Source organism: Scyliorhinus torazame, chromosome 1, assembly GCF_047496885.1.
Source record: "Scyliorhinus torazame isolate Kashiwa2021f chromosome 1, sScyTor2.1, whole genome shotgun sequence".
Classification (NCBI taxonomy): domain Eukaryota; kingdom Metazoa; phylum Chordata; class Chondrichthyes; order Carcharhiniformes; family Scyliorhinidae; genus Scyliorhinus; species Scyliorhinus torazame.
The window spans coordinates 375,405,167-375,423,969 of NC_092707.1; the positions used below are offsets into that span (position 1 = coordinate 375,405,167).

The 18,803-nt window shown below is 48.8% G+C and overlaps 1 protein-coding gene across 1 annotated transcript in view; it reads right to left on the reverse strand.

Annotated features, from left to right (window-relative positions):
* Window positions 1-18,803, reverse strand: part of ryr2a (ryanodine receptor 2a (cardiac)) — a 1,117,859-nt gene that overhangs the window by 647,086 nt on the left and 451,970 nt on the right. Inside the window, exons 4-7 of the mRNA XM_072511661.1 lie at window positions 7,327-7,401; window positions 6,777-6,855; window positions 5,035-5,147; window positions 2,832-2,931 (exon numbers count right to left, since the gene is read on the reverse strand). Coding sequence (XP_072367762.1) covers window positions 2,832-2,931; window positions 5,035-5,147; window positions 6,777-6,855; window positions 7,327-7,401 — 367 coding nt within the window. The remainder of the gene's footprint in view (window positions 1-2,831; window positions 2,932-5,034; window positions 5,148-6,776; window positions 6,856-7,326; window positions 7,402-18,803) is intronic.

Sequence of the window (18,803 nt, forward strand, 5' to 3'; positions counted from 1 at the left end):
AAAAGGCTGGGAACAGACGAAGCCTGCGTGGAATATAAGGAAAGTAGGAAGGAACTTAAGCAAGGAGTCAGGAGGGCTAGAAGGGGTCACGAAAAGTCATTGGCAAATAGGGTTAAGGAAAATCCCAAGGCTTTTTACCCGTACATAAAAAGCAAGAGGGTAGCCAGGGAAAGGGTTGGCCCACTGAAGGATAGGCAAGGGAATCTATGTGTGGAGCCAGAGGAAATGGGCGAGGTACTAAATGAATACTTTGCATCAGTATTCACCAAAGAGAAGAAATTGGTAGATGTTGAGTCTGGAGAAGGGTGTGTAGATAGCCTGGGTCACATTGAGGTCCAAAAAGACGAGGTGTTGGGTGTCTTAAAAAATATTAAGGTAGATAAGTCCCCGGGGCCTGATGGGATCTACCCCAGAATACCGAAGGAGGCTGGAGAGGAAATTGCTGAGGCCTTGACAGAAATCTTTGGATCCTCGCTGTCTTCAGGGGATGTCCCGGAGGACTGGAGAATAGCCAATGTTGTTCCTCTGTTTAAGAAGGGTAGCAAGGATAATCCCGGGAACTACAGGCCGGTGAGCCTTACTTCAGTGGTAGGGAAATTACTGGAGAGAATTCTTCGAGACAGGATCTACTCCCATTTGGAAGCAAATGGACGTATTAGTGAGAGGCAGCACGGTTTTGTGCAGGGGAGGTCGTGTCTCACTAACTTGATAGAGTTTTTCGAGGAGGTCACTAAGATGATTGATGCAGGTAGGGCAGTGGCTGTTGTCTATATGGACTTCAGTAAGGCCTTTAACAAGGTCCCTCATGGTAGACTAGTACAAAAGGTGAAGTCACACAGGATCAGGGGTGAGCTGGCAAGGTGGATACAGAACTGGCTAGGTCATAGAAGGCAGAGAGTAGCAATGGAAGGATGCTTTTCTCATTGGAGGGCTGTGACCAGTGGTGTTCCACAGGGATCAGTGCTGGGACCTTTGCTCTTTGTAGTATATATAAATGATTTGGAGGAAAATGTAACTGGTCTGATTAGTAAGTTTGCAGACGACACAAAGGTTGGTGGAATTGCGGATAGCGATGAGGACTGTCGGAGGATACAGCAGGATTTAGATTGTTTGGAGACTTGGGCGGAAAGATGGCAGATGGAGTTTAATCCGGACAAATGTGAGGTAATGCATTTTGGAAGGTCTAATGCAGGTAGGGAATTTACAGTGAATGGTAGAACCCTCAAGAGTATTGAAAGTCAAAGAGATCTAGGAGTACAGGTCCACAGGTCATGCCCACCACCTTCTGAAGGGCAACTTAGGGATGGGCAATAAATGCTGGCCCAACCAGCAATGCCCACATCCCGTAAGTGAATTTTTAAAAAAGAGGAGCTACTCTTTCTCGTGCTGTTCTCTCCCTTCCATCGGGAGATGGACAAAGGTTTTACATTCGGCAAACAGGACTCTGCGTCCTGCTTGGAGCATTGGAAAACCAAAGGCTCGCTAATTGTGGCCGAAATGGCTTGAAAGGATTTGGGAACAAGCTTGCTTAATGACATGGCGCCTTTCACAGCGCTGAGCAGCCTATCGCCCTCTGGTGGATCTTATCTGCAGGTCAGGGTTCTGAGATGGCCACGCCCTCAACTCACGAGGCGGAGCTACAAAGGCAGGTCTCCCCAACTGTGTCCTGGAGGCGTGTGTGGAACTGGAAAGGTATTCCCGGAGGATTCCTTGCGGGAGTTTGGTGCCTGAGGTGATAGCACATCTGCTTGTCTGCCCTCTGTCTGAACCTCTCTCGCACCTCCGAATCCATGAGACCCATTGGCAGACAGCACAGAATGCCAAAGTTGGAACTCAGATTTGCCATGAGGAAGTCACTGCCAAAGGACTCCTACATTGAGAAACTTCAAGTGGAATAAATTGAAACACAGGCAGAATAAGGCAGAAAGCACTGTCTGTGAAATCAAACGAGGCAGCAAACGCTGCTGGCGAAAACACAGCTGGTCCCAGCCTTAAGATTCAAAGTTTAGTCACAACCAGCAGGACAGGCAAGAAGCACCTGTTTAATGTGCGCAAACAGTGCACGGAGAGAATAGACCGGAAAATATTGGGAATTCCTTGTGGGATCAATTAGGCATAGTTTGCATTAAATATGGGAAGTTCGAAAGAGTCCACACATTCTTGATATTTCCAGTCTTTTTGAAATTATAGCTGCATTCAATAACACCAGAACTTGAGACCTCACAGGAAGTTAGGACATTGCAAACTCTGAACTACACAAAAGCTCACCATCATATTGCACAACATTGTGTCTTTATTGAAACCATGGCCTGTAATTTAACCAAATAATTATCCTATAGGATATGGAGCCGTCTCTCCTCCTCTTTAAGCCCCTCCACATAGCTTCCTCAAGAAGGTGAGTGTCAGGATTTTGGGAATGTCTGCAAGGCGAAGCGCAAAGTTGGGGTGAATGCAGGGGTTGTGAGGGGGAGGGGGGCATGAAGGGAGCGTGGTCAAGGCTTTACCTCAGGGAAAAGGGAAAATACTGATATCAAGTAAGCCTGGAGCTGATGCTAAACACCGTTAGCATGGTCAGTTCAGTCATAAAGATATGCACAGTGGCTGGAATGAGTCACTATTTGCCATTGTGTAGCAAGGGTAGCTTGAAAGGGAAAGAGAAAATAGCAAAACATTAGTCCTTCTTTTTATCTGTGACTCATGTAGGCGTGTGTTCCTCTTAAATACCTACGGTGAGAGGTGTTACTTGATGGTGTAATGTGTATGCACTGACAGTATTGAGCTTATGGCATAGTTGCGGCAGTGTTACTGCAGGGGTTTTCAAACAATCTTACCTTGCGCTACTTCACTTCCAGAGCAAATTGGAGCAACACTCCAGAGAGTCTGCTGGAATGCAGCATCAACCTGTAAACTGCTACAGCCATATGACAAATGCTGCAAGGGAAGAAAATCAGTTCAGCACAAGCTGCAGACTGCCTGCTCACACGTAAATATATTTTAAGAGAACACTGATCTTTTAACACACCCCATCCTTTTAAAGTAAAGGTGCAAATAACACAGGATTCAAACCGGCTTCCAAAATTTATCCTGCAGCCATTCAACCGAAGTACTTCAGTAAGATAAATACAATATTTTTTGCAGCAAGATAGCTTAACAACCCATCTCTGTTTGATCTAACAATGAAGAGAATTTAGATTTCATGTAGCAATGCAGGTCATCGAGTTCCATAACATAAGTAGGCATGACTGCATTGTTACATGTACCACAAAGCAAATCATAAACAAATATGCACCTTTCAGATAATGCATGAAAAATAAGTGGCGGGATTCTCCCGTACCCGGCGGGGCGGGGGGTCCCGGCGGGATGGAGTGGTGTCGGGTTGCCCCAAAGGTACGGAATCCTCCGCACCTTCAGGGGCTAGGCTGGCGCCGGAGTGGTTTGCGCCACGCCGGCCCGCGTGGAAGACCTTTGGCACTGCGCCAGCCGGGGCCGAAGGGACTCCGCCAGCCGGCGCGGGTCCGTGCATGCGCGGGAGCATGAGCGGCTGCTGACGTCATCCCCACGCTTGCGCAGGGGGGTTCACCATCGCGCCAGCCATCGCGGAGGCTTACACGGCCGCGCATAGGAATAGAGTGCCCCCACGGCACAGGACTGCCCGCGGATCGGTGGGCACCGATCGCAGGCCAGACCACCGTGGGGGCACCCCACGGGGCCAGATCGCCCCACGCCCCCCCGAGGACCCCAGAGCCCGCCCGCGCCGCCAGGTCCCGCTGGTAAGGGACCAACTCCAATTTACGCCGGCGGGACCTGCATAGAACGGGCGAGACTTCGGCCCATCGCGGGCCGGAAAATCGCCGGGGGGGAGCCCGCCAACCAATGCGGCACGATTCCTGCCCCACCAAATCTCCGGCGCGGAGAATTCGGCAGGGGCGGGATTCACGCCGCTGCCCCCCCGGCGATTCTCCAACCCGGCGGGGGGTCGGAGAATCCCGCCCAGGGTCATTGATGATCAAGAATGACAGACCATTCATTATTAGAATCATAAAATTTACAGTGCAGAAGGAGACCATTCTGCCCATCAAGTTTGCACCAGCCTTTGGAAAGAGCACCCTACCTAAGCCCACACCTCCGCCCTATCCCCGTAACCCCACCGAACCTTTTTTTTGAACATTAAGGGCAATTTATCATAGCCAATCCACCTAACCTGCATATCGTTCGGGACTTGTGGGAGGAAGCCCACGCACACACAGGGAAAACGTGCAGACTCCGCACAGGCAGTGACCCAAGCCGGGAATCGAACCTGGGATCCTGGAGATGTGAAGCAACTGTGCTAACCACTGTGCTGCCTCTGTGTATTAATATTAAAAAACATATTGGCATGTTTCCGCATTTAATTGATGAACTGAAATTTAGCTTCTATAAAAAGTTAAAATGGAAGCTTTCAATCTTAATCATGTGTCATGTCCTGGCCATGATTATAAATTGACTGCTCCCGACATATTTTAGCATTTTTTATTGCCAATTAGCACATCCCGCCCCCCTCAAACCCTTGCAGTGATTTATTTCATTGGGGAGCTGTTCTATCACCAGTCTCTTTAAAAGGCAAGGATCGAAGTCCTTACCTAACACTACATATATTGACATTCGGATAATAAAACAGGAGAGCAAATCCGACCTAAATGATCTTTTTCCTTCTCTAACCTAGGGTCTCTGAGGCCGAATGTACCACTGCCTGACAATGATCAGCCAAAAGTGCAGACTGATGTTCAAATATGTACGTACGGCTTAGCTACTTAATGAGCTTAACTAGCAGTGACACTGGGAGCAGTTTTTCTCATTGTTTGAAAGCACATCAGGTGTCCATCAGGGGAAAGATTCAAGATGAAGAGAATAAAGTAAGTAGCTTACTATCAGAAATGGAAGAAAAATGTGAACATGCCTTCTGTGATTCTGATGAACATATGAGGCTAAATAGATGGAATATAAATCAGGGAATAATTGCTTTCGAGAATAGGAAACTTGCGATCTTTTACTCACCAGGTATCGCTCTGAGGAAATGCTGACGAGGATAAGGTCATCTCCTACCCGCACTTTTTCTCCTTCTGAACGTTGTTTGGAGGCTGGGTGTATGGTCCACCAGCAAGCCTCCCCTATGCAAACAGGAAAATTGCAACAGTTTTCTGTAAATCGATACTCTACGGTGTCTATAATTTAGCTGAACATTGCCAGTTTAACAGTAGGTTTATAAAGATATGTCTTAACAGAGCTTTACACCCAAAATGACGGAAATCTGCCACTTTATTTAAGCTGCCAGACCCATGAATCAAATACAGCTGTCTCTTCATATAAAATGCTGATTTCTATGACTGCTTCAGATGAACTGTTCTTTTTTACTTCTACATCTTCAACTTATGTTCCATGCTTTGAAAAGCTCCTAAAATTTTAAATTACACTGTGGTCTGTATTGTCTTTTTTCTTGTTATGAATGGTAACTTTTTATTTGGATTAAACAGAGTATTTTAGAATGGACAAATGTAATCTTGTGATCACAACTACTCCAGCAACTGCAGCTATCGGGCGAGATTCTCTGCCCGCCCCTCGGTGTATTTCCCAGCGGCAGGAGGCAGCCTTCCGTTGGTCGGCGGCGGGATCTTCTGGTCCCACCGCTGTCAATGGAATTTCCCATTGAGTCCACCCCTCGCCCCCGGGAAACCTACGACGGGGTGCGCCGGGGCAGGATTGGAAGATCCCGCCGGAGTGAACTTCCAAAAGATCCCACCCATCATGTTTGGGGGACCCTAGGATATGGGGCGAGATCTACCAGACGCTCTACACCTGAAAGGCAGCGCGGCACTGTGCAATGCGGCTGGTAGATGCCATGTGATCCCTCTTCCGGGATCAAACCAGCTCGCCACACCTCGCGGGATGTAATACGATTTCGTGAGACGCTGAGATGTGAATCCCGCCCATTGTGGGTGGGATCACGTTTTGTCAAATGTGCATAGAGTGAGACAGCTAGTCGGAATCCAGACAAAACAGTACTTCTAGGAGGTCTCCCAAGGGATAGGAGGCCCCCAATTGTTTGCCCTCTGGACAGGGTGACACCCTGGCACTGTTGGTGCCCCGTGGGCACTTTGGCACCACCAGCCTGGCACTGCTAGCCTGGCACTTTGGAAGTCCATCGATGCCAGCCTGGCACTGTCAAGGTGCCCAGGTGGCACTGCCAGCTGGCAGGGACACTGACAGGGTGCCAGGTTGATATTTGCCCTGCATCAGGCTCAGGGGTACCCTGTGAGGGTGTGGGGGTTCTGAGGGTCCCTTTTTTCATGAGTTGGGGGTTAAGGGTCGTGTTGGGGGGTCAAGAGATCGGGACGCCATTTAAAAATGGTGTCCTGATCATTCCCTGCACTAAGTAGTTCCAGCGAGCAGAGCTCCTCAGTGCAGAAAACGGGACTAAATACAGCCTCGGCCATGCATTCCCCACTAAGGTTCCCAATCTACCTGAATGGCCATTCGATAGCATGGTGTTTCCCGGCACTCCGGTTAATCACACGTGCTACAGGACTGTTTCCATTCAGATAGATCGCGCCCATGGTCTCTTTGGTACCCAATCTTTGGTGTGCCCCGCCGCATTTTGTCTCGAGACCTTTCTAATCTAGACAATAGTTCCCAATCACCGTGCAATTCTATCATGGAACACACATGTGAAAGAGATAAAAGTCAATATTTTCTTCCTTAACACATGACCGTTTGAAAGTACGATACATCCTCAAACATACCTGTTGTATCTTCCTGTAATCCAACATCAAAGGCTAGTTTGTCTGTTGACGATCGAGATGTGGACAAACAACAGAGATACTTGGAAAGAAAATACAGGACAGCAGCAGGTTAAAAATTCAGACTGGTGGTAGTCCAAATGAGAAGACAGCAGTGAATACCAGATCACTTTTAAGGAATTTCGGATCAGTCCAAGTTAGTTGTCGTAAATTAGCTGCGGTTTCTTAGCGTCCAATACCAAAAATTTTAACAATCTTTGAAATGAACTCTTTATTAAATTGCTGGTCAATATATGAGTGCCAAGAGCTATTACAAATGCATTGTGGATATCAGGCAGTCCGGTATCATTGGTTCAGTATGCTTGAGCATCTTGGCCTGACCAAAATGCCCTGCAGTTGGATTCAGCAAAGCAATTCAGATACTTTCTGTTCTGAATGTGAAAATTAGATCATTTGCGGCTTCTTCTATTCAGTTAGCCCAACAATGACAGGGAGCCTGAATTCCACTTAATGTGAATTAGTTAACAGGAAGTAGTAAATGAGTCATTCTTACCATTCCACTGTAGGAGTGTCTGAGCAACACTGCGTGTCCATACAGAAGGGTCCGATGGCCTCCACTTTGAGCTGTCTGTTTAGTAAATGATGATAATGTTCAGGGTATTACATCAAATGAAGCACAGACCCAACCGCTGCAGCCATTAACAATTCAATTTGCTGTTCTGCTTAGCATTCTGCAGTTAACAGAATAATCAGAATTCTGCAATATAATGCCACATCTGGCGCGTGTACGAATCAATGGGTATCACGCTGTGGTGCAGTCAGAATTCAGCATGAATACCGCGTTCAGTTTTGGACCTCTCAACACAGGAGGGAACTGAGGGCTGGAGGCAAAGCAGAGGAGCAATGAAGCTGACCTTCAATGTCAAGTCCCAAAGAAACTTTGCCTGTTGAGCCTCAATATACTTTGAGGAAGTGCAATGGCTGAGATTTTATTCAATCTTTGGAATGGGCATCACTGACAGAGCTGGCATTTATTGCCCATCCCTAGTTGCCACAACTGAATGGCTTGCTGGGCCATATCAGAGTGCAGCTAAAGGTCAACCACACTAGTGTGGTACTGGGTTCACACCTAGGCTGAAATAAGTGACTTGGTCTCATTCCCTAAAGGAGAGTAGAGAACCAGTTGGATTTTCATGCTAATTATGATTTTGTGGCCAATTTTACTGGTACCAGTTTTTATTTGGAGGTTTTATTTTAAACTGAATTAAAACTCTCATACAGTCAAATTGGGATTTGAACTCATGCTCTTTAAATTATTAGATTATTAGATCAGTAACTTATCCCCTATACCTCCTTCTCCTCCTCCTCCACCCCCCTTACGTTAGATCGTACAAAAGGGTAAATCTGAATGCTACTTTAAGGTTTGAGAGGAGTCACATTAATAATCTGGTAAAGCACAAATTTCAAGCTTGTGTCAGGGAGTTCTTCACGTGCAGCACTGTTAAAGACTTAGGTCAGGCAGGATGGACAGAAGGTCTTTTCATCATGGTCCGTGCATTCGGACTTACGAAGCCATGGCAGGCACAAACGGTGCAGCCCAGAAGAATAAGGGGAGATCTAATTGAGGTATACAAAATGCTAAAAGGAATGGATAAAGTAGACGTGGAGCAGATGCTTCCTCTTGTGTCGCATTCTAAAACAAGAGGTCATAATCTTAGAATAAGAGGTAGCAAATTTAGAACAGGTTTGAGGAAAAAACTACTTCTCCCAAAGGGTTGTGAATCTGTGGAATTTGCTACCCCAGAGTGTGGTAGATGCTGGGACAGTGAGTAAACTTAAGGAGGAGTTAGACAGATTTTTAATTGGTAATGGATTTAAGGGTTATGGAGAACAGGCAGAACAGTGGAGTTGAGGCCAGGATGGTATCAGCCATGATCATATTGAAGGTGTTTAGTCTCGGGAGGCTAAATTGCCTACTCCTGCTCCTAGGTCATGTGTTCTAGGGAGGAGATGCTCTGGCTGATTTCGCAATCCATCTCTTAGCCTGTAACATTGTAGGTAGCAGATGAGGAACATATCAGCCATGATAGAATGGTGGAGCAGACTCGATGGGCCGAATGGCCGAATTCTGCTCCTGTATCTTATGAACTTTCAACTTCAGTCCAAACGTAAAAAGGGCAGAAGCCCCCACCTGCCACACTCAATACATGACAGCCGACTTCTCTTTCCACTACGTTAGCTCTTTTCTCTCCCTATAGATGCTGCCAGACCTGCTGAGATTTTCCAGCATTTTCTCTTTCGTTTCTCTTTACACTACAGTGGGAAGGAGAGTCAGGTAGGGTGGAGCGCAGGCAGCCCGCCTGATCCAATCCATTTTACACTCCAGCCAAAGTTAAAAATTCTGTTCTTAGTTAAATTGTATGATCGTGCTGGAGGGTGGAATTGTTGAGCATGTTTAGATGGATGGATTAAATGAAAAATATGTCCTATTCCACACTGACAGCACTATCGGATTCTAGGAAGAAGGGAAAGTAAACCCGTTTGTCACAAAAAAGCCTTACCAAATCCTTAGACCTTCTCATGATCAGTCCAGAACAGTAAGCTAGTGTCCATGGCCTCAATTTCAATTTTCTTCCTAAGCCTGATGACCCTTGTTAGTCAAGAATACATAGGAAATAGGAGCAGGCATAGGCCATTCGGCCCTCCAAGCTTTCTCCATCGTTCAACATGATTATGGCTGATCCTCAAAGCCAAACTCCCGCACTCTCCGCATACCCCTTGATGCCTTTAGCGTCTAGAAATCTATCTATTCCCTTCATAAATATATTCAGTGACTTGGCCTCCACAACCTTCTGTGCTGGAGAATTCCACAGGGTCACCCCCCTCTGAGGGAAGGCGATTCTCCTCATCTCCATCCGAAACGGCTCTAACTGCCTTAAAAATATTCAATGATCCTGCTTCCACCGTTCTCGGGTTCCAAAGAGTTCTAAAGATTCTGGACTTTCTGAGAGAAAAAGATTTCTTCTCATATCCGTCTTAAATGGGGGGCCTTTATTTTTAAAGTGTTTCCCCTTTTCCACAAGAGAAAACATCCTTTCAGCAGCCATTCTGTCAAGAACCCTCAGGGTCTTATATGTTTCAATCACCTCTCAATCTCTTTCCAAAAGACGTGCAGGCTAGGTGGGTTGGTCATGCTAAATTGCCCTCAGTGTCCAAAATGGTTAGGACGGGTTACGGGGATAAGGTGGAAGTGAGGGCTTAAGTGGGTCGGTGCAGACTCGATGGGCCGAATGGCCTCCTTCTGCACTGTATGTTCTGTGTTCTAATATCCAATAATAAAACAAGTGGAGATTTAGCGGCTTCTAACTCCATGGTTATCCATCCGCCTATCAATAAAGTTCACTATTACAAACTAGTGGCTGGAATTTTCCACCGCTGCCCCCTCCCACAGTGGGTTTTCAGGCGGTGGAGGTGATCCGCCATTGACCAGTGGGTTCCCGGCGGCCCGGTAGGAGAGCCATGGAATATCTCATTGGCTTCGCCAGGACCGGAAAAACCCCGCCACCGGCCAATAGCAGGCCACCTCCACTGCCGGCGCGGAGGCGGGTTGGTGCTTGAACATCCTTTCCAGTGCAATGTGTCAAACGGTTTTTCAAAAGCGGGAGTTGGCTTCTTGGGCACACATCTTGTTACACATCCTGGTATTGGGGAATGAGCCCGGCCAGGTGGTAGATGTTTCAGTAGGGGAGCATTTCGGTAACAGTAACCACAATTCAGTAAGTTTTAAAGTACTGGTGGACAAGGATAAGAGTGGTCCGAGGATGAATGTGCTAAATTGGGGGAAGGCTAATTATAACAATATTAGGCGGGAACTGAAGAACATAGATTGGGGGCGGATGTTTGAGGGCAAATTAACATCTGACATGTGGGAGGCTTTCAAGTGTCAGTTGAAAGGAATACAGGACAGGCATGTTCCTGTGAGGAAGAAAGATAAATACGGCAATTTTCGGGAACCTTGGATGATGAGTGATATTGTAGGCCTCGTCAAAAAGAAAAAGGAGGCATTTGTCAGGGCTAAAAGGCTGGGAACAGACGAAGCCTGTGTGGCATATAAGGAAAGTAGGAAGGAACTTAAGCAAGGAGTCAGGAGGGCTAGAAGGGGTCATGAAAAGTCATTGGCAAATAGGGTTAAGGAAAATCCCAAGGCTTTTTACCCGTACATAAAAAGCAAGAGGGTAGCCAGGGAAAGGGTTGGCCCACTGAAGGATAGGCAAGGGAATCTATGTGTGGAGCCAGAGGAAATGGGCGAGGTACTAAATGAATACTTTGCATCAGTATTCACCAAAGAGAAGGAATTGGTAGATGTTGAGTCTGGAGAAGGGGGTGTAGATAGCCTGGGTCACATTGTGATCCAAAAAGACGAGGTGTTGGGTGTCTTAAAAAATATTAAGGTAGATAAGTCCCCAGGGCCTGATGGGATCTACCCCAGAATACTGAAGGAGGCTGGAGAGGAAATTGCTGAGGCCTTGACAGAAATATTTGGATCCTCGCTGTCTTCAGGGGATGTCCCGGAGGACTGGAGAATAGCCAATGTTGTTCCTCTGTTTAAGAAGGGTAGCAAGGATAATCCCGGGAACTACAGGCCGGTGAGCCTTACTTCAGTGGTAGGGAAATTACTGGAGAGAATTCTTCGAGACAGGATCTACTCCCATTTGGAAGCAAATGGACGTATTAGTGAGAGGCAGCACGGTTTTGTGAAGGGGAGGTCGCGTCTCACTAACTTGATAAAGTTTTTCGAGGAGGTCACTAAGATGATTGATGCAGGTAGGGCAGTAGATGTTGTCTATATGGACTTCAGTAAGGCCTTTGACAAGGTCCCTCATGGTAGACTAGTACAAAAGGTGAAGTCACACGGGATCAGGGGTGAACTGGCAAGGTGGATACAGAACTGGCTAGGCCATAGAAGGCAGAGGGTAGCAATGGAGGGATGCTTTTCTAATTGGAGGGCTGTGACCAGTGGTGTTCCACAGGGATCAGTGCTGGGACCTTTGCTCTTTGTAGTATATATAAATGATTTGGAGGAAAATATAACTGGTCTGAGTAGTAAGTTTGCAGACGACACAAAGGTTGGTGGAATTGCGGATAGCGATGAGGACTGTCGGAGGATACAGCAGGATTTAGATTGTTTGGAGACTTGGGCGGAGAGATGGCAGATGGAGTTTAATCCGGACAAATGTGAGGTAATGCATTTTGGAAGGGCTAATGCAGGTAGGGAATATACAGTGAATGGTAGAACCCTCAAGAGTATTGAAAGTCAAAGAGATCTAGGTGTACAGGTCCACAGGTCATTGAAAGGGGTAACACAGGTGGAGAAGGTAGCCAAGAAGGCATACGGCATGCTTGCCTTCATTGGCCGGGGCATTGAGTATAAGAATTGGCAAGTCATGTTGCAGCTGTATAGAACCTTAGTTAGGCCACACTTGGAGTATAGTGTTCAATTCTGGTCGCCACACTACCAGAAGGATGTGGAGGCTTTAGAGAGGGTGCAGAAGAGATTTACCAGAATGTTGCCTGGTATGGAGGGCATAAGCTATGAGGAGCGATTGAATAAACTCGGTTTGTTCTCACTGGAACGAAGGAGGTTGAGGGGCGACCTGATAGAGGTATACAAAATTATGAGGGGCATAGACAGAGTGGATAGTCAGAGGCTTTTCCCCAGGGTAGAGGGGTCAATTACTAGGGGGCATAGGTTTAAGGTGAGAGGGGCAAGGTTTAGAGTAGATGTACGAGGCAAGTTTTTTACGCAGAGGGTAGTGGGTGCCTGGAACTCACTACCGGAGGAGGTAGTGGAAGCAGGGACGATAGGGACATTTAAGGGGCATCTTGACAAATATATGAATAGGATGGGAATAGAAGGATATGGACCCAGGAAGAGTAGAAGATTGTAGTTTAGTCGGGCAGTATGGTCGGCACGGGCTTGGAGGGCCGAAGGGCCTGTTCCTGTGCTGTACATTTCTTTGTTCTTTGTTCTTTGTTAAATGTGTTACAACAGAGGCCTAGATGAAGGTCAAACGTGATTCAGTATTTTGCAACGACCATGAAATAACGAGAATAAAAAAAGAGGTTACAGTGACATATAAACCACCACCGGAAATATAATTGGATTTACTAAGATGGGAGAAAGTCAAGAGATATTAAAAATAATAAACTGGATTTCCAAATAATCGTACTCTATTCAGCTTTGAATATGCTCCAAATCAGTCATTTTCAGCTATCGTTGCCACTTCACCCACTCCCCTATTTCCTGTGGATCAAGCCCATAGCTTCAAGGGTGCCATCATCAAAGCTTTCTGGCCATATTTTACATTCTGCCAACAATCCTTTCTCTGAGATTCCAAAGTTGCAAAGCACACAACAATGTGAGAGGCAGCGGTGGGGTATACTGTAAGGCACCCTGGGTATTACACAGACACCAATAATGGTGACCTGGCAATTGGCTGATCCGGCAAAAGGTGGTTGTCTGGAATGAGCATGCTACGTTAAAGGTGAGTGCGACGGATGCTGACTGTACATGGAGAGAGCTGTCAATGCCTTGGCTGAAGATCTGGCTGCAGCACCAAATAGAGTTCCACTAAAAGATGCATCAAGGGCGAGTCACACAAGCACGAGAAAGTAATAGAATGATGTGTCGATAGAGTTAGATAAAGGAGGCTCATGTGCCGCATAAATGACAACAGGGACTAGTTGGAATCTTCACTCTGTTTCTGTGCAGTATATTGTCTGTAATTCATGACTGAAGTGCAGCCTCTTCCGAAAGAGCACCTGAGAAAGTGAATCATGCATCTACAGATCCTGCTGGATGAGTGGTTCCACAGTGATCGGAATTTCCCCTGGTTATTCTGGCTTCAGATGGCCTCAAGCTGCTCCTCTCCCTCCAGCACATAAATCAGGTGAACTGGGGTCCCACAGTGGGAAGCCCTTTGCGCCGGTTTCAGATCATCGCTCAGTAATTCTTTTGGAAGTAGAATGCTTTCCAAGGGTCATGCCATAATGTAAGGGGAGGCTTCCTGAGTACAAAAGGAAATAAAAATTGCAATACCTGCAGTTGCTCTCAATATTTGGACAAAATTCTCCACTGCCTATCTGAGTGAGCTGTGCCCTTTTAACAAAGCACTTTTTTCTAATGAATGGGACTTGGGAAATTGCATCCTTTAAACAAATGTTTACGTTTTCAAGGAGAGAAGAAAAGGGAGAGTTGAAGTGCTGCAATTTAGGACAGGTGACTTATCACATAAATCAGCACTGTCATGAAACTTGGCCCTTGTCATGTGAGAGTACCTTTAAGAAATTGGTGTTTATAAATGGGTGTGTATACAAGTATCTGTAGTGAGAGTACCTTTAAGAAATGGGTGTTCATTACTGCAGTGATGTCAGAGAGTGGATGGAGCTGGACTGTCTGTCAGCTTTTTAATTTCTTTTTAGGCTGTTTGCTGCAGGGTGTGTTTTAGTTTTGTTTTCAGAGCGGGATAGCTACAGTCACAGCCAGAAGGTGTGTGAATCTCTCTCTGTAAATAAAAGACTGTAAATCGACCCTGGTGATTTAATAACAGTAGTGACTTTAACCTGATGTGCTTCTGGTAAAAGGTGTTTTAAGTCTTGTGGATGTTAAAAGGAAAGCTTAAAGGATTACTCAGTATTGTATTCTTTGGGGGTTGTATTTGAATTAATGGTTGCTCAGATAGAACATAGAATATAGAACAATACAGCGCAGTACAGGCGCTTCAGCCCGCGATGTTGCGCCGACCTGTGAAGCCACTCTAAAGCCCATTTACACTCAACTCCTCCTCCCACTTACCTTTCAACTCCACCACCGAGGCCTCCTCCTCCTCCTGCGTCACCTGGTAAGTTTCCGAGATCCCGAGATCTTCCCCACTCCAACCCCCCCGAGAGCACCCTGTCCCGTACTGTGTGTGGCAGCAGCCGCGGGAATTCCACCACTTACCGCCTGGCAAACGCCCTTACCTGTAAATATCTGAAGGTGTTCCCCGGGGGGAGCCCATACTTCTCCTCCAGCTCACCCAGGCTCCCGAACTTCCCGTCCACAAACAGATCCCCCAACTTTCTTATCCCTGCCCTGTGCCACCCCGAAAACCCTCCGTCTATTCTCCCTGGGACAAACCGGTGGTTCCCCCGTATTGGGGCCCACACCGAGGCCCCAACTTCCCCCCTGTGCCGCCTCCACTGCCCCCAGATTTTGAGGGTAGCTGCCACTACCGGACTCTTGGTATACCTCATTGGAGGGAGCGGCAGCAGTGCCATTGCCAGCGCCTCCAGACTCGTACCCTCACAAGATGCCGTCTCCAGCCTCTTCCATGCAGCCCCCTCCCCCTCCATCACCCACTTGGCACCATCGCCGCATTGGCGGCCCAGTAGTACCCACAGAGGTTGGGCAGTGCCAGCCCCCCCATCCCTACTCCACTCCAGGAACACCCTTCTCACCCTCGGAGTCCCTCGCGCCCACACAAACCCCGTTATGCTCCTGTTGACCCGCCTAAAGAAGGCCTTCGGGATAAACATGGGGAGGCACTGGAACAGAAACAGAAACCTTGGGAGCACCGTCATCTTACCCGACTGCACCCTACCGGCCAGGAACAGCGGCAGCGCGTCCCACCTCTTAAACTCCTCCTCCATTTGCTCCAGCAGCCTTGTGTAATTAAGTCAATGCAGGGCCCCCCAGCTCCTGGCCACCTGGACCCCCAAATATCTGAAGCTCCTCTCCACTCTTTTTAGTGGGAGCTCGCCAATCCCCCTCTCCTGGTCCCCTGGGTGAACCACGAACAACTCGCTCTTCCCCAGATTGAGCTTGTACCCTGAGAAATCCCCGAACTTCCTGAGGATCCTCATTACCTCCGGCATTCCCCCCACCGGGTCTGCCACATATAGCAGCAAGTCGTCCACATAGAGCGACACCCTATGCTCCTCCCCACCTCGCACCAACCCCCTCCAGTTCCTCGACTCCCTCAGTGCTATAGCCAGGGGTTCAATCACCAGTGCGAAGAGCAGGGGGGACAGGGGACACCCCTGCCTCGTCCCTCGATGCAACCGAAAGTACTCAGACCTCCTCTTGTTCGTGGCCACACTCACCATCGGGACCTCATACAACAACCTAACCCACCTGACAAACCCCTCCTCAAACCCGAACCTCTTCAGCACCTCCCATAAGTACCCCACTCTACCCTATCGAAGGCCTTCTCAGCGTCCATCGCCACCACTATCTCCGCCTCCCCCTCCCTCGCCGGCATCATAATAATGTTCAGGAGCCTCTGCACATTCACGTTCAACTGCCTCCCCTTCACGAACCCCGTCTGGTCTTCGTGGATCACCTGTGGCACACAATCCTCAATCCTCGTGGCTAAGACCTTCGCCAGCACCTTGGCTTCAACATTTAACAACGAAATCGCCCTGTAAGACCCACACTGCAGGGGATCCTTGTCCCGCTTCAGGATCAAGGAGATCAATGCCCGGGACATCGTCGGGGGCAAAGCCCCCCCCCTCCCTTGCCTCATTAAAGGTCCTAACTAGCAACGGGCCCAACAGGTCCACATATTTCTTGTAGAATTCGACCGGGAAACCGTCCGGCCCCGGTCGAATTCTACAAGATCAGTGGGCTACCCTCCCCCGCCGACTAGCCATATCCCCTCGTTGGCCAGCCACGCTCCCGCACCCCACTCCCGGCCCGTTCCCCACGGCGGCGGCCCCCCCGTCCCAACCCCCTCTACTCGCTCCAGCCCCCCATTGACCATAGCAGCAGCAACCCGGTACCCCCCCCCCTCCCCCCGCCAAGCTAGGATCCCTCCTAGCTGCTTTACTCCCCCCATTGCACTCCCGCAAGTCAACTGACTCCTGTTGACCCCGGCTACTCATGCTTCTCCTTCGACTCCTCCCATTGTGGGACATATCCTCCTCCTCCATTACCCATCCACAGGCTCTCCGCCTCCCCCTTCCATCCCAAGCGTGGGAAACAACCCTCGCTTCCCCGCCTGGCCCCGCCCCCTCCAGCCTTCAGCGCGGGAAAAAGCCCGCGCTTTCCACCTGCCCGGCCCTGCCACCTCTGACGCCGCTCCTTTTACAGGCCCAGTCCCCTCACCCCGACACGGGCCTCCCCCTCCCCCGCGGGGCCCCATCCCCCCGACCGGCCATCCACCCCTACTCCATTTACTTACCCCCCTCCACGAGCCCACCCGACAGACACAACCAAACAGTGCCCAACCCACCCTAACCACCCTCATCGAACCAAACAGAAATAAGAGCAAAGAACCCCCCCTCAAAATGTAACACCCCAACAGCAATCCCCGACCACCCATCCCGACCCTCAGTTTGTGTCCAGCTTCCCGGCCTGGACAAAGGCCCATGCCTCCTCCGGAGACTCAAAATAATGGTGCCGGTCCTTGTAGGTGACCCACAGTCGCGCCGGCTGCAGCATGCCAAACTTCATCCCCTTCCTGTGCAGCACCGCCTTCGCCTGATTGTACCCCGCCCTCTTCTTCGCCACCTCCGCATTCCAGTCCTGGTATATTCGAACCTCTGCGTTCTCCCACCTACTGCTCCTCCCTTTCTTGGCCCACCTGAGCACGCACTCCCGATCAGCGAACCGATGAAACCGCACCAGCACCGCCCGCGGCGGCTCGTTAGCATTGGGCCTCCTCGCCAGCACTCTATGGGCCCCTTCCAGCTCCAGGGGCCACTGGAAGGACCCCACTCCCATCAGCAAGTTTAACATGGTGACCACATAGGCCCCCACATCCGACCCCTCCAGCCCCTCCGGGAGGCCCAGAATCCGCAAATTCTTCTGCCTCGACCGATTCTCCATCTCCTCGAACCGTTCCTGCCATTTCTTGTGGAGCGCCTCGTGCGGCTCCACCTTTAACGCAGGCCTAAGATCTCGTCCTCGTTGTCGGAGATCTTTTGTCGGACCTCGCAGATCGCCACCCCCTGGGCCGTCAGGGTCTCCAGCAGCTTGTCGATAGAAGCCTTCATCGGCTCCAGCAGGTCCGCTTTGATATCCCTGAAGCAGTGCTGGATAACCTCCTGCTGCTCCTGCACCCACTGCATCCACGCTGCCTGGTCCCCGCCCGCCGCCATTTTGCTCTTCTTTCCTCGCACCTTCTTTGGGTTCACCACCACTTTTTTAGTCGCCCCGCTCCTGGTCCAAGCCATACACTGTCGGGGAACTATTGCAATCTCCTCCCCACATCGGGAATCGTCGAAAAAATGCCGTTGGGGGCCCTGAAAAGAGCCCAGAAGTCAGTTTTTAGCAGGAGCTGCCGAATGTGCGACTTAGCTCCGCATAGCCGCAACCGGAAGTCTCCATTTGCCTTCTTGATCACCTGTTGCACCTGTAAACCAACTTTTTGCGACTCATGCACTAGCACTCCCAGGTCTTTCTGCACAGCAGCATGTTTTAATATTTTATCATTTAAATAATAATCCCTTTTGCTGTTATTCCTTCCAAAATGGATAACCTCACATTTGTCAACATTGTATTCCATCTGCCAGACCCTAGCCCATCCACTTAGACTATCCAAATTCCTCTGCAGACTTCCAGTATCCTCTGCACTTTTTGCTTTACCACTCATCTGAGTGTCGTCTGCAAACTTGGACACATTGCCCTTGGTCCCCAACTCCAAATTATCGATGTAAATTGTGAACAACTGTGGGCCCAACACTGATCCCTGAGGGACACCACTAGCTACTGATTGCCAACCAGAGAAACACCCATTAATCCCCACTCTTTGCTTTCTATTAATTAACCAATCCTATATCCATGCTACTACTTTACCCTTAATGCCATGCATCTTTATCTTATGCAGCAACCTTTTGTGTGGCACCTTGTCAAAGGCTTTCTGGAAATCCAGATATACCACATCCATTGGCTCCCCGTTATCTACCGCACTGGCAATGTCCTCAAAAAATCCACTAAATTAGTTAGGCACGACCTGCCCTTTATGAACCCATGCTTCGTCTGCCCAA